The sequence below is a fragment of the Monodon monoceros genome, unplaced genomic scaffold (genome assembly GCF_005190385.1).
Source record: "Monodon monoceros isolate NGI ecotype Baffin Bay Population unplaced genomic scaffold, NGI_Narwhal_1 Super_Scaffold_20, whole genome shotgun sequence".
NCBI classification, from domain to species: domain Eukaryota; kingdom Metazoa; phylum Chordata; class Mammalia; order Artiodactyla; family Monodontidae; genus Monodon; species Monodon monoceros.
The window spans coordinates 35,500,183-35,522,601 of record NW_021703777.1 but is presented as its reverse complement, the minus strand read 5'-3'; the positions used below and the strand labels follow the sequence as shown (position 1 = coordinate 35,522,601).

Below are 22,419 nucleotides of genomic sequence, written 5' to 3'. Positions count from 1 at the left end.
CCGCCTGCCAATGCAGGGGACACAGGTTCGAGCCCTGGTCTGGGAAGAACCCACATGCCGTGGAACAACTAAGCCCATGAGTCACAACTACTGAGCCTGCACTCTAGAGCCCGCGAGCCGCGACTACTGAGCCCATGCACCACAACTACTGAAGCCCATGTGCCTAGAGCCTGTGCTCCACAAGAAGCCACAGCACTGAGAAGCCCGCGCACTACAGCAAAGAGTAGCCCCCGCTAGACACAACTAGCGAAAGCCCACGCACAGCAACAAAGAATCAACGCAGCAAAGAATTAATTAAAAAATAAAATAAAATTCACTGATCTTAGTTCATAATTCAGTGACTTTTAACAAATGTAATAGTGTTATCACCACCACAACCATGATAAAAAACATTTTTTCACTATAACAAAGGCTCTACTTTTAATTATTGCTAATGCTAATGTAGAAGAGATTAAGTTTTTAATACAGGGTAGTTATATTTTTCACGGCCCTCTTTTTCATGGGCTCCCTATCATTTCCCTAGTTAATGCATATAAATTTCGAACAAAGAACTCAAAGCAGAGGAACAGAAAAGGGAGGATGCAATTAGCTTCCTGTACATACAGTTACCTTCAAAGTTTTCTTGTTCAAATCAGTTGTACCTGTTTTAAGTAGAACGTGAATGACCAAGAGGGTTATTTTAAGGTTCTACCTGAGTCAGTCTTATTTTTACCATGTCTGTTCTACTATAAGTGCCCAGAAGATTTAACAAGTAACAGCAACAATGATACTCCTGTTGAGATATAACATATGTCAATGCCTGTGCTAGATAGGGAGCTGAGAGAGGTAGCAATGGTGTAGTGTAAGAACTCTGGGTTCTCACAGACCCTGCTTCAAATTCCAGCCTTGTCAACTTATTTAGGCCTGTGACTATATTATTCACTCTCTCAGTCTCTCACTACCTCAAAGAGCTGCTGTGATGATCGGGCTAGACTGAAAAGGTAAAAAATTATGTTATTTCTCTTCTTTAATACACTTAAGCACTCAGTATTACTTCTATTACTTGTAGATGTTTAAGTGCTAACAATATCCCACTCTCTTATCAAGAACTCTTTTAAGTTTTTTTTTTAACATCTTTATTGGAGTATAATTGCTTTACAATGGTGTGTTAGTTTCTGCTTTATAACAAAGTGAATCAGTTATACATATGCATATGCTCCCATATCTCTTCCCTCTTGCATCTCCCTCCCTCCCACCCTCCCTATCCCACCCCCCCAGGTGGTCACAAAGCACCGAGCTGATCTCCCTGTGCTATGTGGCTACTTTCCACTAGCTAGCTATTTTACGTTTGGTAGTGTATATATGCCCATGCCACACTCTCACTTTGTCACAGCTTACCCTTCCCCCTCCCCGTATCAAGTCCATTCTCTAGTAGGTCTGTGTCTTTATTCCCGTCTTGACCCTAGGTTCTTCATGACCTTTTTTATTTTTTTCCTTAGATTCCATATATGTGTGTTAGCATACGGTATTTCTTTTTCTCTGACTTACTTCACTCTGTATGACAGACTCTAGGTCCATCCACCTCACTACAAATAACTCAATTTCGTTTGTTTTTATGGTTGACTAATATTCCATTGTATATATGTGCCACATCTTCTTTATCCATTCATCTGTTGATGGACACTTAGGTTGCTTCCATGTCCTGGCTATTTTAAATAGAGCTGCAATGAACACTGTGGTACATGATTCTTTTTGAATTATGGTTTTCTCAGGGTATACGCCCAGTAGTGGGATTGCTGGGTCATATGGTAGTTCTATTTTTAGTTCTTTAAGGAACCTCCATACTGTTCTCCATAGTGGCTGTATCAATTTACATTCCCACCAACAGTGTATGAGGGTTCCCTTTTCTCCACACCCTCTCCAGCATTTATTGTTTGTAGATGTTTTGATGATGGCCATTCTGACCAGCGTGAGACGATATCTCATTGTAGTTTTGATTTGCATTTCTCTAATGATTAATGATGTTGAGCATTCTTTCATGTCTTTGTTGGCAATCTGTATATCTTCTTTGGAGAAATGTCTATTCAGGTCTTCTGCCCATTTTTTGATTGGGTTGTTCGTTTTTTTGAGATTGAGCTGCATGAGCTGCTTGTAAATTTTGGAGATTAATCCTTTGTCAGTTGCTTCATTTGCAAATATTTTCTCCCATTCTGAGGGTTGTCTTTTGGTCTTGTTTATGGTTTCCTTTGCTGTGCAAATGCTTTTAAGTTTCATTAGGTCTCATTTGTTTATTTTTGCTTTTATTTCCATTTCTCTAGGAGGTGGGTCAAAAAGGATCTTGCTGTGATTTATGTCATGGAGTGTTCTGCCTATGCTTCCCTCTAAGAGTTTAATAGTGTCTGGCCTTACATTTAGGTCTTTAATCCATTTTGAATTTATTTTTGTGTATGGTGTTAGGGAGTGTTCTAATTTCATTCTTTTACATGTAGCTGTCCAGTTTTCCCAGCACCACTTATTGAAGAGGCTGTCTTTTCTCCACTGTATATTCTTGCCTCCTTTATCAAAGATAAGGTGACCATATGTGTGTAGGTTTATCTCTGGGCTTTCTATTCTGTTCCATTGATCTGTATTTCTATTTTTGTGCCAGTACCATACTGTCTTGATTACTGTAGCTTTGTAATATAGTTTGAAGTCCAGGAGCCTGATTCCTCCAGCTCCATTTTTCCTCCGTTTTTCTTTCTCAAGATTGCTTTGGCTATTCCCCTCCAACTCTATTATACAGTAAGTCAAAAAGCAATACAGAGACACTAACTGCCATCATGCATATGAAATACCTATTGGTTTGCTTAGTCAACACAATTCCCTTGAAATGAAGACAAGAAAAGTAAAGTAAAAATACGAAGGTAGAGTTTTAAACATGAAAGATGAAGATGTAAACAAAGAAGCTTGAATATGAATCTTAAGAATTCAAAAGCCAATCTTAGGACTGATTCCACTTGGGCCTAAATGCAATGTAAATTTGTGTTACTGACACTATCATTGTATGTCCTGTAAAAAATTAAACTAGAGAAATATCCACTCACCAACAACATATAAGCAACCATGGAGCTCACTAACTCCATTGCCTGCTCTTCGCTGACCCATTTCTTTAACTTCTATCCATTTATCGAGATGTGGATCATACCTCTCCACACTAGATAGAGAAGCTACTCCATCATTGCCACCTACTGCATAAACATGGTTCTAAATAAATAAAGAAAAAAAAACACAAGACATTAGATTTTGAATTGATTTACATGCTTTCCTAATGGTAGACCAGAATGTGCAAGAGAGCAGTATTTCATATAATAATCTGGTGTGTAATCAATATCTGCATACTGGAACTATGAATACATCAGACCTTTCCTTATTTGGTTAGGTATGTGACGCAATGCAATCCAGTGAGCAAGCTGCCACATAACTTACCACAAGAGCCACAGAGCCAACTCCTCCACGGGGAGTATTCATTGGTGCCACTGTACTCCACTGATCAGATTCTATGTCATATCTCTCAACATCGTTGAAGCAAGTGTTGTCATCTAACCCTCCAATTGCATAAATTGGGCCTCCCAAGGAGGCCAAGGCAATTCCTCGCCTGCAAAAACAATAAAAGACACTTCAGCATTCCATTTGTTTCCAGAAAAAAGGTAGCAAAATAATTGTGCTAATGTACCCATTTATCACATTAAATGTCAATGTGGCTTTTTCCCGTTATTTTTAGATTTATCAAAGCTTCTGAATAGATGGCTACAGGGTTGCCAAATTGTGCAAGTCTATGTGAACAGTGCCCTCTGGAGTTTTATAATGCATAGCCTACACAGGTTACTTTAAACTTAAATGAAATAATAAAGGAAAACCCAACAAAATACTATAAATGGAGTCCAAAACATTCAGTTAGTAAAACACTCAGTTGCATAATTAAGAGACTGATGAATTGACAGAGATGGTCTGCTACAGAGGTCAGAAGTCAATCTCATTACTAAATTCACGTAATTGCGGAGCACATTTTGTTGCAGTGTTTCATTACATCACACAAAAGAACATCAATTTTATATTACAAGCTTTAGATCACATTGCTTAACTTCTGAAGGGCATCTATTTATCTTGGAACAGAAGAGACTTAGCCCATGTTAAAAGCTAATTCATCATAATGGTGACTGAAAAAAAAATTATATCAATTTCTTAAAAAACACACTGCAGCAATCAAAAGTTGAACTATTCTAAAATTTATCTGTCACTGACCTGGTATATACTTTGGATAATGTGTATTGCTTAAACCTTTACTACCTTGCTTCTTCATCTGTCACCCATTTGAGAAAGCAGTAGACACAACTGATATTAATTTGTCAATATAGGTAATGCACCAAGAACAGTGATTAGCCCATATTCAGTGCTGTGTATTAGCTATTATTATTTCTGGAGAGAACCGCTGCTCTACTGAGATTATAACTCTCAGTTTACCAAAAGAGTATCCTAGGAAAGAATTCTTAAGGATAATGTTGTCATTCATTTTGTGTCCTTAACTTCTTTTCCCTTGAGTATAAAGCAATGACTTACAAAATACTGTGGTTATAAAAACTTTCAGGTGTGGGTGAACACATGCGTGTACACTCTAGAATATACGAGTGTTATATCGTGGCAGAAGTGAGTATACCATATAATTCCCCCCTCCCTCCACCCGCTAAATCACAAGACCATAAGACACTACTGATTATTTCTTACTCCTCAAAACTCTCTTGATTTTTGTGACATCACATGTTTGAGTTTCCTCCTCCATTACATCTCTGGCTGGTACTTTTCAGCTTCCTTTACCAGTGCCTTCTCCTCTATTCTGTCACTGAATTATGAAGTTCCCTAAGGCCTCTTATCACCCTATACTCTCTCTGTAGGCAATTTCATTCTTTCCATAGATTTATAACTCTAATATGTATTTCCAGACATATATACAGCTTCTACTTCAAATCTGTGTGTCTGGATCTTCAACCTTAACTTTAATCTAAGTGAAACTTATTGTCTACCTCCCTGTGCTAGGCAGATTTTAAGATGTCTTCCTCCACAATATTCACCCTCTGGTTTTACTCCTATGATTATACTATGTTACATGGCAAAGTGGAGATTACCTGAATGAGCTTAATCTAACCACGTAAGCCCTATAAAAGCAGAGAGGTTTCTCCAGCTGGTAGCAGAAGACAGGTCAGAAACTCAAAGAACGTGGTGGACTCTGCAAGTCGCTGCTAGTTTGAAGATTGAGGGGAGCACTTGGAAATGGCTTCTAGGAGCTGAGAGTGATCCCTGGCCTACAGCCAGTAAAAACAAGAAACTCAGTCCTTCAATCACAGAGAACTGCATTCTATCAATAATCTAAATGACCTTGGAAGTAGTTTCTTCCCCAGAGCCTCCATTAGAGCCTACAGCCTACACCTTGATTTTGGTCTTGTGGAGCCTAAGTGGAAAACTCAGTTACAGTTGCTGGACTTCTGACCTGTGGAACTGTGAACTAATTAATGGATGTTGTTCTAAGCTTCTAAGTTTGTCATAATTGGTTACACAGCAAGAGAAAACTAATATATCCATTAGAAGACAAACAAAAACTTTATCCTGTACACCATCTTGCTCTTCCTAATGCAGAAAGTCACACCACTATCCATATCCAGTTGTTTAAGCCAGAAACTTAAGGAGCATCTTAGCCTCTTCCTTATTGTTCTTTTTACCTCCCACATCTAATTATTATAAAATCTTGTTGATTGTACACTTCTGAACTCTCTCTCAAATATGTCCTCTTTCCTCAATCTCAACTTTTACCACTTTAGTCCAAGCCACCGTTATTTCTTCGACTAAAAATATTACAATAACCCTTTTGGTTTCCCAGACTGTTTTCACTCTGGTCTTCTTCAAATACATTCTCCATTTCATAGCAGAGGATCTTTGAAAAGAGAAATCTGATTCTGTCACTCCCCTACTATCAAAAAAAAAATGTGTGTGTGTATTTCAAAGCGCACCAGATTAAAAAATCTTGGCAAACTTGAAAGGCCCTTATTTTTTGCCTGCTATTTCAGCTGTCTGTTGACACTATCCCCTTTGATCTGTCAGCCACATGGGACTTCTTTCATGCTCTCTGCTCTCATTCATCTCCAGATTTTCAAAGGCTCTTCATCTCTTTCCATCCACCAACCTTAACACCACTCACCACCCACCACTTAGTCTAAATTCTTTTGTTCCTTCAGACCTTAGGTTAAATGGGACTCCACTCTCAAGCATTCTTTACTTACGCTAGTGCTAGCATTATTACCCTTGTAATTATGTCTTATTTCTATCTTGCCTTTTAGAATGTAAGCTCTATGGAGGTAGGGACCCTGACTGTCTTATTTATTGCTGTACCTTCAGCAGCTGGTATATCCTGTAATGGGCACTTAACCAGTATTTGCTGAATAAATAAATCAACCCCTAGAGATGCTCTGTTAGGATGATGGGTTTTAATAAAACCATACCTTGAACAAACATCAGTATCCATTTTAGTGAAAAGATGAACAAGGGGGAAAAACAGAAAACCAGGTATTTAACATATGAATATTATTTTGGAATACACACTGAAACAATGATTTGGGGGGATACAAATTATAAAAACAAATAACATGAGAAAATAAATGCAGTTCTATTATTTTTTATACAGTTGGAAAGCTATTGTAATGCTCAGGGTATATTTTAGAAGATTAAAGAAATTCAACTGCTATTTTATTAGACAAGTTTCACTCAATTCTCAGCTAAAAACCAGCTTAGCATGATAAGGAGGCAAGAGTATGAAGATTGAAAATGTACTTAAGGATTTTCTCCCCTATTTTAATTCATGTGTTAGAATTTAAACTGTTTGTAGTTACCATGTAGCATAAATCAAGCCCTACTAAAGTATTAAAATGTCATTTATAGATAAGTAGCGTATTTTAAGGCTAGGTTTTCCCCACTAAGATTCTTTCCCCTCATGAGTGAAAAAAAGGCCAAAAATCTCTTTTCAGCCAAACTCTCTTCACATTTCCATCTAAGTTTTCATACTTCTAACACACAAGAAAACTCAGTTAAAAATACTATGTTAAATTAATCAAGAATAGAAAACTAGATGTCAACGTATCCCCATGTGCAAAATTATCTTCAGTTGAGCACCACTAGTACATAGGAATGCAACTATTTTTGAAACTTTTCTGAAAATTTTAAATTATTTCAAAATAAAAAGTTAAATAAATGCTCAGGTATGAGTCAAAACTATGACAATCATTATCATACTCAAAGACATGATTCTATTCTTAAATTCTCAGGAAAATTTTTAAAGTTATAACGAAGCATCACATTGGATGCTTTAACAAAATGTGTTTAGGAAGGTATTTAAAGTTTCTAAAAATGTAGAGTAAAAAATTAGCCCTTTCAGTTACAGGAAGCTTTATTTATTTTCCACCAACAAATCAAAATAAATGTCCATGCTCATCTACCTCTTTGTGTTCATTGATGCCTTCATCATCCATTTATTATTGAGAGGATCAAACATCTCCATACTACCTAAATGTTCATTTCCATCATGTCCACCCACTGCATACACTTTACCTGTAAAGTAAAGAAGTATTTTCATTTGTTTCCAAGTAAATAAATTTATATATAATCAATATATAATTAAAATAGCACAATAAATTAACTTTCAACAAATATTCTTCTGTTCAACATTATGATCAAGTCACTTCAGTAGTCAAATGAAAATAAAGGTAAGCTTCTGCTTAATAAAATGCCTGAAACATGCTGTTTTACAAGTTATTTAAATGTTCAAACATTATCCTGCCCTTCGGTTTCCCAACTTTTTATTACTTAGTAGATGAAATCACTAATCATCCTTGCAAAGAATGTTTAATAAAATGAAAAAATGCTCTTGTATAAAGAAAATATAAAACTCTTAATATATCAAATCTTTTCTAAATGAAACAAATAAAAATTGGAACTATTAACATACCAAAATGGTAACTGTGACTATTTAGGTGTCTGGGTTATGGATGATTTTTGTTTTTTATTAAAATATGTTTTCTTATTTCTCCCCAAAGCATTTATACTTCTATAACTGGAAGAAAAGTGACTTTTTAATTCTCCTAACAATTTATCCATGGTTCTGCAATTAATTCATTTTTAGTAACCAGGTAAAAAACCTCATTTCAATAATAATAATTAGGTATAGAAAAAAGTTAATATATATTTATTATTTGTGTTCAATAAATATTTTTCTTTAGTTTGGTTATTTTGTAAATATAACTCAGAATAGTTTAACTCCCTTTTCCTTAATACTCATCTCCTGTTAAGCATCTACATGCAAGAGATTGTACACTGAGCATCTATGGGCATAAAGCAAGTAAACATTCACCAAATAATCTGATATATTGAAACATATTTTATAATGTAGGAATTTTCTTACAGAAAGAAATTCTCAAAGTTCAAATATTTAAAAGACCATTGTGGTGACACGATGTGATTTAACACAAAAGCAGACCCACCTTCCACTGAGATTACACCCACATGTCGCCTTCGACTGTTCATTTCTGGTCCAAAGAACCAACTGTTTTTGTTGATAGAATAGCATTCGATACTGCGAAAGGGGTCACCCGATCCACCTCGACCACCTACACAAAATAGCACACCTAAAGGTAAAGCCACAAAATAGAGGTTAAAATCACAGCTCCTTTTTTTTTTTTTTACAGCTAATTTTATTTTTTATTTTTTGGCCATACCACATGGCTTGTGGGATGTTAGTTCCCTGACCAGGGATTGAACCCAGGCCCATGGCAGTGAGAGCATGGAGTTCTAACCACTGGACTGCCAGGAAATTCACCCTAACTAAAAAAAAAAAAAAAAAAAAAAAAAGATAAATAAGTGTGGAAAAAAACTTACGAACTCAAAATTTTGATTAACAGGAAAAAAAAAGTTATTTGGATAGCATTTAACGTCATTATACCACTAAAAATCTAATTTTCTTTTTTTCCCCCTCATTTGAACTTTTCAAAGACTAGAATACATCAGTTATCTCAGCTTGTTAACATTCCACTATAATACGGTTGAGTTCCTCACCCACCCTGAAAAATTGCTCTTGCTAGTAAAGTAAGGTCATGACAAAATCCAACAAACTCATAAAGTTAATTTCTGACTGAATACAATTACAACATTTGATATACTGATCACCCTAGTTTTTTTGGAAACTCCTTAACTCTTGATTTCCATAATATCAAAGTCTCCTTTTGTCTCCAATCATTTCTCTCTTTTCTATGTTTTCTGTTTCATTCTCAGCCTACTTCTCACATACTTCATGCTTACACAGGAAAAGTTCAATCCCTTTACTTAAAATTCCATCTGTATCATAATGCCTTCCAATCTACACTTCTAAGCCACATTTCCACTTGATGTCCCAGAGGCACCTCAAACCCATCATAAAAGATCTCCCTTCCTCACCCACCTAAAGACCTTCGTCCTTCCCTGAGGTATCCTTTCTCTCCCTCGCTATTCCCACAGCCACTGTTAGTTCAGGCCCTCATCAGCTATTACTGCAAAATCTTGTTCTCTCTTATCACTTAGTACTCTTTTGCTTTCAGACTGTCAACTGAATAATCTAATTAAAAGGCTCTTTCAACAGCTTTTCATTACCTGTATCAGTAGTTCTTAAAAATTTTACTGAATGCCACTAAATTGTACATTTAAAAATGGTTAAAATGGCGATTTTTATGGTATACGTGTTTTACCACAATTTTTCTTAACAAATCAAAACTTTATTCTGGGGACTTCCCTGGTGGTGCAGTGGTTAAGACTCCATGCTCCCAATGCAGCAGGCCCGGGTTTGAACCCTGGTCAGGGAACTAGATCCCACATGCTGCAACTAAAAGATCCTGCATGCCTCAACAAAGATCCCGTGTGCTACAACTAAGACCCGACTCAGCCAAATTAAAAAAAAGGAAAAAAAAAACACCTTTATTCTGATTCAGAATCACCAGAGGAGCTATTTTATAAAACACAGATTGCTGGGCCTGACCCCTCCCCCACCAAGAGTTTGATTCAGTTGGTTTGGGGTAGGTCCAAAATTTTGAATTTTTAAAAACTTCCCAAGTGAATGCTCATGCTGCTGGTCAAGAGGCCACCACTTGCTTCACACTATGAGAACCACTGCTCTACAGGATAAAGCCTTAGTAGAGCATAAAGGCCTTGCATTGTCCAACGTGATTTTCTCCCTGTCTTTCCCTTAATGTTTAAGCTCCTGCATCACCCATATAGTGATCATCCTCAATGTTCTGGTAACAACTTTTGGTAACTCTCATTCATGTAACATACAGTATTGAAATGATCTATTATGCTGATATCTGTCACCAGAGTCTAAGCGAGATTAAGATAGTGTGTTAAGCGTTTATGCACTACTAAAGACGAGTACAGTGCCTGGCGTGTACTAAACATTCAATAAATGTAAAATAAACTGATACCCTTTTCTCTAACTGGCACCCAGAAAAACATCTATTTATTATTCAAAACTAAGACTGGGGGTTATTTTCCCTATAAAACCTTTTCTGTCCCTTCCAAAGTAAAAATAACCACTCTTTTTGCTTCCCACTATACCTTTTGATTATATCAAAGTACCTTTAATACTTTATGGCATTTACTTATTCATATGTCTATTTCCCTAGATCAGACTGAAAGTTCTCTCAAAATAGGAACGGCTGTAGTCTATTTGTGTGTTTACATTTCTAATGCCTAACCCAGAACCCGGCACATAGTAGGCACTTAATATATGTTTGCTGAATGACTACATACATGAATGACCAGAACTGCCTGTGCTATCTTTTCCAACCAATTCAATGTTTTAAGTCAGAGAAATTGAAAGTTGAAAGAGATTTTAAAGATCCTGCAGTCAAAGTTATTTATAAACTGAAGCCTTCAGAGATTAAGAAATCTGCCCCAAATTACAGATGCTTTATGGCACAGCTGTATGTAATCATTACATACAGAATGTATGTAATTACATATGTATGTACATTTACATGTACATATGTACAATTACAATGTGTGTACATTACATTACCAGAATGTAATCCCAATTATTGATTAGATTTTATTTAAGTGGACCCTAATATTTCAGCTACATAGGTCACCTAGGGACATGACATGGAAGGAAAAAAATTAAAATGAAGTAAAAAGATCACAACACAAATCCTTTCTCCACTGTTCTGTGTAGCCTTGGGCATCCTTTCACTCTCTCTGATTCTCAGCTTCCTCATCCATAAAATGGAGTAACACCACCTTTCTCACAATAAGGATCAGATCCTTCACTAAAACCTACTTCATAAAGTTCTTGTAATCATGTAAGAGATCATGTATATGAGGGTCTAATACATTTGGCATATAACCTAGACTGCCAAAATCTTTGAATTCAAGTCTGAATCTGAAGAATTAAATACCTTGACTTCTTGAAACAGGATTCACAACTAAAAAATCTACACTTCAAAAATTTAATACTTGAAACCAACCTATAAAAGAAAAATAAGCCATCCTTTTCATGTTAAACTATTTAGAAGAACTACTTCTTCACAGGCAGATCTACAACATTCAAATTTTCTTTATACTATCTAGATAAAGTCCCACTATTCATTACCATGTACTGCCTTTTGTTGTTTTTAGGCTATTCCACGGAACTCTTTTTTTAATAACCACATTAGGTCACAGCAGATGTACAGGAAGTCTGTGTTCAGAGTACTGATTCCAGAATTCACTGACCACATTTATTCTCCCTTATCCCACAAATATATTCTTTTTAAAGAGTAACATAAGTGAACATAAAACTATTTTCTTGGGAAAACATGAAAGTCTGTAAATTATGGCAAATAAAGGCGAAACTGCATGCCTCCTCAAGTATAAGAGCTTTATATTCTAAGAGTTTAATGTGGTCTGTTATACTATTAACATTAGATGCATTAAGTACCTTTCTTTTGATGTGATAAAATGCAAAAACAAACATTTAAATATGCAGTATGTGTTAAGCTCCATGTTTGGTACCAGGGATACAAAGTTATTAAGATACCTACCTGTCTCTGAAGGGCTCAAAACATGTCAAATAAATTTCAATGCAACATAGTAAAATGTGAAAAGCAAGTGTCATTTAAGCAAAAATGACAGAGGATCTAATTCTGCCTAGAAGAATCAAAAAGACCCCCAAAGAAAAGATACTTCAGCAGGCTCTTCAGAGTGTATAAGTCTTGTTACAGCTTTTTAAAAAATTGGCTTATTGGTAAAACTATCTGAAATCATGCACAGTAAGAATTCATATATAACCATACTTGCCAATTATTACTTTAAGACAATCAGATACTAATCATCTTACAACTAGGTTTTGGCAAACATAACCACCCCTCAAATACAACAAAATTCCTTAGAGCAGAGTTGATAAAATGAGTAATTTAATTACCAGCAGTATGTTTCCTTGGGGTAGTCCGAATGGAGTATTCAAAGTCAGGTACTGCTCTGCTACTCAAGTGAAGGTGGTAATTTCTTGCTTCATCCAATAAATCTCTACATTTTAGATTTTGTTTGACAATCTGTTCTTTTGCCACAACACCCATAAGAAAATCAACCGGCAACAGCGGCAAACGAACCTAAGATTGTGAATAGTTGTAGATACAAAATTTAAGTTGCAATCGGACAGTTCATTCTCTACTTTCACTGCAGCATGTTCTCTTTTAAAAACTCATTTACCTTCTAAAATCTGAATGAAGCTCAATGTGCCAAGTCCTAAAGCAATTTCCAGTACTGGTCTGTACTAATGATATCTCAAAGGGATTTTTAAAATATTCAGGTTAAAAAGCAAGTAATGATCTTTCTAATTCAAATAAAACACATTCAGACTTATCCTTAAATGGTTTAGTAAGTAGGAAAGAGTCAAAGCCATTTCCACATCATATTACATCAATGGATAATCTATACTTTTTATGATAAATGGGACATGCTGATTTGCTTCCATATCATTTCATTTCTACACACAATCTTATTCATCCCTACCTGTGCAAGTGTTTCATCCAACCATTTGGAATGATGCTGAGGATTGGCAAGAAGCCACTTGATGGCTGCACTATAGACCTGCTTTTCATTCTCAATATTTAGATCACTGGAGGACAAAAGCTTATGGAGATGCTGGGGTGACACACGTACAAAGTCTTCACACTCCACCACTTCAGGAAAATGCTCACAGGCATACTGATCCGCCATGTCCATTAAGTCTATTCGATTGTGACTTTCTGCAAAGGCTCTTACTGCCAGACAATTGGAGGGATGAAAATGTAACTTCATGTATTCACAACAAGCTCTAGCCACCAGTTCAACCTGTAGAATACAGGCTGCATATAAGAGAGGCTGGACATTGTCAACAGTCAAAGTGAGTCGTGAAGAATAGACAAACTTTACCAAGTCTTCTATTGCATCACCATCAAAATCTCTGATCTCAATCAGTGTTTGCTTGGCTTCAGCCATTTCAGAGAGAAACATAGCTCTGAAGTAGGGAATAACACAAGCCAATACCAGTTTGTGACAAGAGATTAGCTTTGAGCCAACCTGTTCAAAACAAAACAAAGAGAGACTCAGTTTAATATCAAAATTAGCCTGAGATCAGCATTGAGTACATGCTGTATAGCAGGGATAAAAACTCCAGACAAGTTTAGTGTATTTGTTTTAACAATGTAATCCTGTCACTTACTTTCAATCTAGGCCAATTTCTTAAGGTCAGGCAATTTTCTTCTTCCAAGTTAGAGTCAAATCTTTTATACATGTATCTATAATGTATTATACCATAAACTATGATTTTTCTGTATTATCTCACATTTCAGAAGCATTTTGTGAATTAATTAATTAATTAATGAGGCTAATAGCAAACATCACCTAGCACTTACTATGTATCAGGCACTATACTTTTTTTTGGTCTAAGAGTCCCTTCTTTTTTTCCAATTTTATTGACGTACAATGTTGTATAAGTTTAAGGTATGCAACATTATGATTTGATATACGTATATATTGTGAAACGATTAGCACAGTTTTAGTAAGCTATTCATCACCTCATATAATTACAAATTTTTTTCTTTCTGATGAGAACTTTTAAGATCTACTCTCTTAGCAACTTTCAAATATACAACACAATATTGTTAACTACAGTTATCGTGTCAGGCACTATTCTAAGTGCTTTTCATATATTAACTCACTCGATTGTCCCAATGCCCCTATGAGTCAATACTATTATTATCCACAATTTACCAGTGAGAAAATTGAAGCAGAGTAAACAAATCAATGTTAGTATTTACTATGAGCTTAACTGAAGTTTTTTCATTTCCTATTTAAATCATTTTGAAATGATATTTTATAGAAACGTAATAACACTGAAATCTCACCACTTTGTTGAAAAATTAGATTGCTTCCAATAGTCTGCCATTACAAACACAGTAGTGAACTTTGTTGTAGGAGAATCTTTGTTTACATTCTCTATTATTTCCTAGAGATAAATTCCTAAAAACAGAAATGCTGTTTCAAAGGATAAGTACAATTTGGATACATACTACTAAATTGTCCATTTCTGATCCACTTACAATATTTGTGCCATATTCTGAATGTTATCTTAAGAAAAATCTGCCAATTCAATGTATGAAATATCTCATTGTTTTAGTTTACTTGTTACTAATATGATTGAATCATTCATAAATTTTGGACTACGCTTATTTCTTCTAAGAACTCCATGACGTTTTTTTCTCATTTGTAAGAACTCCTCAGACATTTAGAATATTAGTCATTTGTCATATATACATTTCAAAACTTCTGTTTTATAAGTATGCTTCAAAATTTTATTCACTCCCTATGGACTTTTATATAATCCAATCAATCTTTTTCCTTATGACTTCTGCCTTAGGTGCTATGTTTGAAATGGGAATCATTCTAACAGTCCATAAATATTTACAGGTATTTTTTCTAGTTTTATGTTTTTCACAAATCTATTTCCATCCGGAAGTTTTTGGTACTGAGAAGACAGATATCTTTTTTTATTGATGTATAGTTGCTGTACAATATTATATGTTACAGTTGTACAATATACTGATTCACAATTTTTAAAGGTTATACTCCATTTACAGTTATTATAAAACATTGGCTATATTCCCTGTGTTGTACAATATATCCTTGTACCTTATTTTATACATATAGTTTGTACCTCTTACTCATCTTATTTTGAACACAGTAGTTATCCAGTTTTCCCAGCACTTTATGTTAAATAATCAATGAGTACAAGTAATAGGATAGTAGTGTTTTAGCAATTATCCTGTTTCCATGTAACATTTTGATTATGTAATACACTTATAGTTGTGTTTCATTATTTGGGAACTAATTTTAAAATAAGAACTCCTAAAGAAAAAGGCCTGAGGAATGTTACAATGTATAAAAGGTTTTGCTTATAAATGCCCCTTACCCAGCTTTTTTCACTAATGTAGAGTAAGAATGAATATCACTTATTTCAACAAGTACAAGATGATTGTTTCTGTTGGTTACACTATATTTACTTTGTTAAAATAATTTAGAAGGCAGGATTTAGAGTCTACTGAGATTCAAGTTGTAAACTATACTACAGCAGAAAGCTTGGCATGTTCTCAAATTCACGTTAGCCCTAAAATGGGATCTGAAAGCTGATATTAAATATTTAAAAAATAGTCTAAAAATATCTTTTTTTTTTTTGATCATCTGCACTGGCCACCACTGAGATTTAGTTTCTATGTAAATATCCGTAAATCTCACATGACGTAAACCTGCTCAACTAAACAACTTACAAAGACTCTATTACATAATAGTACTATAAAATAAGGTACTACAGGTGCGGCCAGAAAGGCAGCCGCCCCCTTGCCTGTCACGCACTGCACGTTCATTGGGAAACTGGTGCTAAACCATTCGTAGACGACTGCTTCTGGGTCGGGGTTTTATAGGTAGCAGAGGAGCTCCCTCGCTGCAATCTACTGAAAGTCAGCCCTCGACACAAAGTTGTTGTTTTTTTTTAGTATTTTTTTTTTTAGGAAAAGAAAGTACTACAATTTTCAGATAAACATCATTTTTACAATGCCTCCTCATCCAAGCTGTACAAATCAATGGCCCTCAAGCTATTTTCATGTTGTTTATAAGGCTCTGTCCCTCTGTAACTTTAATTTGATTCAAATAAACTAAAACATGTATATTTAATATACACACATACACACTAAATCATACCCTTATGCACCCTTTTAGAATAAATACCCATCTTCTAAATAAGAAAATTTTAACATTCAGATATATTCACAAATTTGGGGGAGAAAGTTTATAAACTGGTAATTCCCAGTTAAGGCCCTCATACTGTTTAATGATAAAATGCAAATTTATTCTTGTATGAAAATAAATTCTCGTTGCCTAAAATCCTTTGGTAGGAGTGACAGTGATTTAAAATGCTTCCTTAATCCCCTTGGACAATTTAAAGTTACCGTTATGGACTATGGCTGGTAGCAGCAGTGTTTTCAGTTTTGTGCTGAATTCTGGGAACATTGTTTTTGATTGGAATAAAGGAATTGATACTTGGATGTTAGAGTTCTACAATGGCTGGACATTTTCTTTTGTTTTCTAAGTTTTGTGAATGTGGGGCTAATGCAAACTAACATTTTTGTAAAAATAAATAAATAAATACACATCTTAACTTTAAAAAGATCTTTGAGCCTTATATATGAAATAGGAACATCAAAAAATTGGGGCTTGGCCTCTTGCCTTCCAAGATGGCCCACACTCTGTCTATGGAGTGTGTATCTCCCTGAATAAACCTTTCACTTTACTATGTCTTGCTCTTGAATCCTTGCCTGCACAAAGCCAAGAACCCACACTTGGCAGCCATCCCAGGGACTCAGACATGACTTGGGATGTGACCATCCTCTCGCACCCCACTCTCTTTCCTGCAACATCTTTCCTGGCACCCAATGCGGGGCCTCAAAGGCCATAATCTCGATCCGCCTATTGGGCTATGGCTCCCCTCTGAAGGGTGGCTGGGACTTATCCTGAGCCATGTAGATTCAAGTAGCCCGTTAAGTGGCAGCTGACGTTGCCTGCAGGATCTGGCAGAGACCAGTTCTCTGGCCATGAAGAAGCGCACTGAGGCCAAGGCTTTTCCCACTCAGTCTTTCTCATTCTCCTTTTGCTCTATGTCTTTGGACTTGAAAAGATCCACCCAGACGACCACCAAACATCCAAATTAAGACTGCGCAGCAAGTAACTGATAACTTGGTTGGGTCTAAAGAACTCCTTCCAAGGGGCTCATCTGGTGGCGCAGTGGTTGAGAATCTGCCTGCCAATGCAGGGGACACGGGTTCGAGCCCTGGTCTGGGAGGATCCCACATGACGCAGAGCAACTAAGCTCATGCACCACAACTACTGAGCCTGTGCTCTAGAACCCGCGAGCCACAACTACTGAAGCCTGTGCACCTAGAGCCTGTGCTCCACAAGAAGAGAAGCCACCGCCATGAGAAGCCCGCATACCACAACAAAGAGTAGCCCCCGCTCACTGCAGCTAGAGAAAGCTGGCGTGCAGCAACGAAGACACAACACAGCCAAAAATAAATAAATTTACGTTTTTAAAAAATCACTTTCTCCTTTAGTTTCTCTTTTATTAGATTATGCCTGCTCTCCGGTCATGAGTTAACTGCTACATTTATAAGAATAACAATTTTATCATTTCTACCTCTTGGAAGTATACTACTATAATGCAGTTCAAATACTTTGTTTCTCTGCAATCTTTCAGAGCACTTATTCTTACCCGATCAGTTGAAAGTTTTGACAGCCAATAATTATAACACTTAGAGTCTTGAACGTGTTCATTAGAATCCTATAAATACTTGTTTTAAAAAAAAAAAATCACAGAAATGTGCACTTTCAAAAAAAAAAGCCAAACAACATGACTGAAACATAATCAGTGATGGCATCAAGAGATGATGTAAGGGATTGTCCTCCTCTAATAATCTCTATCAACTTCTTGAGGTAAAATTAACTATGATCTTTAACAAGGATAATGACATTTCCTCAAACTACATAAAACATAAATAAAAGCATCTTTGTAGATGCTAGTCTTGTTGATCTATGATGTATAATTTAAGCATTATGAGAGCTATGCAATACCCCTTTCAAGACAATTTCCCTCTGCCTTTTCCACACCAAACTGTTGCCCTTAAGAATCTTCCCTCATACATAACTTTAGAGCTGCCACTAGATATACTGTTCTAAAATATTTTCACTAATAAATACATAATAATATATAAACAAGTTTTACCTTTCCCTGGAATGACCTCAAGATTATATATAATCTCCTATGTGAAGCCTTTCCAATCACCTCTCAGACATAGTTAACAGATCCTCTCCTATGCTTCCATAAAAATATCATAAAATGACAATCACTAAATTGTATTTTAGTTAGCTGTGTATGTGCCTATCTCCAGCTAAATTTCAAACTCCCTCAATGCAAGTACAGCACATTATTCAGATTTATTTATACTCTCCATATACTAGGGTAAGACCTTAGTAAATATCTGTTAAATGAGTTTGTTTTTCCAATATCAGTGCTCACTTTGGAATTTAAAAACACACTAATGGCCTTACATATGAACAATAAAACCAGTTTTGATAACTGTCTTTCTAAAATGCTTGTCCTAAAAGCAATAATGATCTAATGAAGCATACTAATAAAAAAAGGAGATGCATATATCAAAGTATAATCCTCAAGGTTATATGAATGTAAAAAGTGAAGTTTGTATTGAACAGAGCACTGTAAACTACCCATAATCCTGCTTGGTTTAGTTGTTCTGTGACAGTTAAATTCTGAAAGTTTAAGAAATGTTGAATTAGAATTAAGAAACAAATCCAATAACAGACCTGCTAAAAGATTAAGCTACAGTTCTTTCTAATGATAAGAATATACTGTAGAAGCATTATCTAATACTTTTGGAACAACAAGAATAGTACACATAATGATCCTAACAGCTGATTATTTATTATTATGTACTGAGCACTGTTATAAGGACTTCACATGTTATCAATTCACTTATTCCTCACAAAAACCTAATCGTCATAATTTTACAGTTGAAAAAATAAAAATGATAGCTCCTTTAAATTAGTAAAGTTTCTCATTGCTAAATGACTTCTATCACTGCTTCAAACACAGTAATTTTGGGTTTCCACCATATTCTTTTTTTTTCCACCATAGATTCTTCTGAGGTTTTCACTTCAACCTATTGCTGAAGTTACCCAATAAACAAAAGTTATGAGATTAGTTATCACTTGCCCTAAAATGGCTGTATCCTTACTTTTCACTTAAGAAAGTTTACATGCAGTAGCTAGTAAAAATTATTCTAAGATCCAATTATAAAATGTATACAATCAATAATATTCTATTTAATTATTTTCCAACATATACTGATATGATGAACTGATAATTTATTAAATTCAAATAATCTATTTTACATTTTTATTTTTGTCAAATCCAGTGTGGGTCACTGAATGTCACACTTGCGTTGAAAATTAGAACAATGGCATTAAACATAATATACTATACAGATCAGGTGTTCTACACCTACAGTTTAGGTCTTCCTTCATTAAAATTTATACATGGCTAAATTTCACATAAAGCTAGTAAAATTATTTAATAGTTTTCTTCTCAATATCTTAGTGTCCTTACATATTTGTAGGTCCTAATTAAAAGTTTAAGTAAAGAGAATGTAGGTCATTTATTTACAGTATAACACTATACTCCTGGACATTCTGGGCCTAAAACTCAGAATTTATGCATTCAGTTTATAGACTTTTGCTGAGTGTCCCTGATCTGATTCTCTAAGGGTGTCCTCAATCCCCACAACTCTGAGCTCTAAGAACCTGGCTGATCAGGAGCAGAAAGCAAAATCTAAAACATCCCAAAGTGGCAAATCTCATGTGGAAAATGCTGCATGTATACACATAAATCCTCAAAAATATTTAATATTACACTGAGAGATAAGAATAGTAAGAAGTACTTTAAATGAGCTATGAAAAACAATTAGAACACAGGCTCTTCAACACTGCTTTATCAATTTTCCAACTTTATTAAAACTGTCCTTTGTAGCAGAGCAACATGATCATATAGGCCTTAGACAAAGTTTACTAAAGACTTTTTCATCCAAGTCTAAAAAACACTCTACTTCACTGTCAGGTAAAAATAAACAATCTCACTTAAAGACGGTAATATTGAAATAGAGATTAAATTACAGGCATATCTTGGAGATACTGCAGGTTCAGTTCCAGACCACTGCAATAAAGCAAATATCTCAATAAAGCAAGTCACATGAATTTTTTGGTTTCCCGGTGCATATAAAAGTTATGTTTAGACTAAAAAACGCTAACCATCACCTGACAACTCAGGGCTGCCACAAACCTTCAATTTGTTTAAAACAAACAAACAAAAAACACATTATCTGAGAAACACAATAAAGCAAAAAAGTGCAGAAAAACAAGATATGCTTACACCAGAATAGGAACACACAGTTAAACACTAGTGCAGTTACATATACAACCAAGAATTCTGACTTCTAACCAACATCAAGAGTAAGTGAATACATCAAGTTTGTTTTTTTTTTTTTTTTTGGCTGCGCCAGGCAGCATGCAGGATCTTAGTTCCCTGACCAGGGATCAAACCCATGTCCCCTGCAATGGAAGCATGGAGTCCTAACCACCAGACCACTAGGGAATTCCCAACATCAAGATTTTTTAATTCACAAGTTAAAAGCTAATTCCCTGGCGGTCCAGTGGTTAGGACTCCACGCTTTCACTGAGGAGGGTGCAGGTTCAATCCCTGGTCAGGGGACTTAGATCCCGCAAGCCGTACAGTGCAGCCAAAAAAAAAAAAAAAAAAAAGCTTATCTGGTCAACAGCAATTTATCCATTTCACAAATAATAACTATTTGTTGTTTTAGGGCTCCAGAACTTTCAGAAGTGAAACTAAGAAATAGTGAATATCAACATTTAATTAGTATAATAATTTTATCTTATGCTAGGTTCCCTTTACTTACCCTCCCTTATGTCCCTTCCCCTTCAATGTAATAAAGGGTTGAAACTAAAACTGTTCTGACTATAATAAGTAAAGCACCAAAAATTTGCCTTGCGTGGTTATGGAAACCTTTATTTTATATAATACACTGAAGAGGTTGAGGAAAGAAAAAAAGACAGTCTCACCTTCAATGTGATATCACAGAGTTCTCCATTTTCATAAAACTGAAGAAGAGAACCATGAAAATCTTTCCAAGCTTCATTTGCTTCAAAGATAAAGGAGTCTTCTCCATCACCATCACCAAGTGAAGATCTGTTCTTTATTTGCTGGTGCTGTTGCCTCTTCCCCTTTGTGAAGCGATTCCTAGCTTGTTTTGCATTCACAGATTCTGAAGCCATTTGTAACACTCTTCTTTTAATACAGCTCTCTTCTCAAACATCCCATTTATTCTTTTGTAAAGGACGGGGAAAAGGTAGATGGGGAGAAGGTAGATGCAGTCCACTAAACTTCAGACATTTTTCAAAACGTACTCAACTGCCATTGTCCAGTTAGCTGAGACTGAAAAAAAATAACAAAACACACATAAAACAACCACTCAAAAAATGATTACTAGAAATTATAGTTTACCAATACCATATATGTAAAATGACCATATAAATCACTGTTGAAAGAAGAACAGGTGACTTTGTACTTTTACACTAAATGTCACATAAGCCACCTCAGCTAATTGTATCAGTGAAGGGACTCCTTTAAAATCTAATTGGAAAATTGTGGGAAGATGGTGGAGTAGAAGCACAAGGAATCTGTCTCCCCACATAGACAACAACTGCACTGACAGAATCTGTCTGATGTAACTGTTTTGAAACTCTGGAGTCGGCTGAAGGATTACAACTTCCAGAAGACTTAGTCAGTAAATTACAGTTGACTTTGGTCAATTTCACCTCTGTGTACAGTAGCAGCTGCCCACCCTCAGCCATGTGGCAAGCAGCTGTGCACGTGTTTCTGGAGCAGCTTGCACAGAGTTTGCAGAAGCCACAGTAGGCAAGAAGGACTCTACCCTCTGAATATCAGGGATCTCTCCTCTGATTGCTCACTACTGTTTCTGATCACAGAGGTGCAGACAAAGAGGTGGCCAGCCACTGTTATTGCACCTCCTCCCACTGTTGCAGGCCCCTCCCTCTCATCTGAAGTGACTTCCAGGATATTTTAAAGGCTGGTGCCCTTTACCGCTGCATTTTTCACTATTTCCCCTTTTGGAAGTAAGACACTAAAGACTAAGACATTAAAAAACAACTGCATATACAAGGAAA

The 22,419-nt window shown here is 35.7% G+C and overlaps 1 protein-coding gene across 3 annotated transcripts in view; it reads right to left on the bottom strand.

Annotated features, from left to right (window-relative positions):
- Nucleotides 1–22,419, bottom strand: part of KLHL8 (kelch like family member 8) — a 45,438-nt gene that overhangs the window by 4,419 nt on the left and 18,600 nt on the right. For 2 of the 3 annotated variants that reach the window (XM_029236042.1, XM_029236040.1), the window contains exons 2-8: nt 21,295–21,667; nt 13,069–13,617; nt 12,479–12,665; nt 8,538–8,681; nt 7,497–7,608; nt 3,445–3,613; nt 3,063–3,222 (exon numbers count right to left, since the gene is read on the bottom strand). In XM_029236042.1, the coding sequence (XP_029091875.1) occupies nt 3,063–3,222; nt 3,445–3,613; nt 7,497–7,608; nt 8,538–8,681; nt 12,479–12,665; nt 13,069–13,617; nt 21,295–21,507 (1,534 nt within the window). In that variant the 5' untranslated portion in view covers nt 21,508–21,667. Of the gene's footprint in view, nt 1–3,062; nt 3,223–3,444; nt 3,614–7,496; nt 7,609–8,537; nt 8,682–12,478; nt 12,666–13,068; nt 13,618–14,444; nt 14,560–21,294; nt 21,668–22,419 lie in introns of those variants that run through there. The other variant, XM_029236043.1, reaches the window with a different exon arrangement.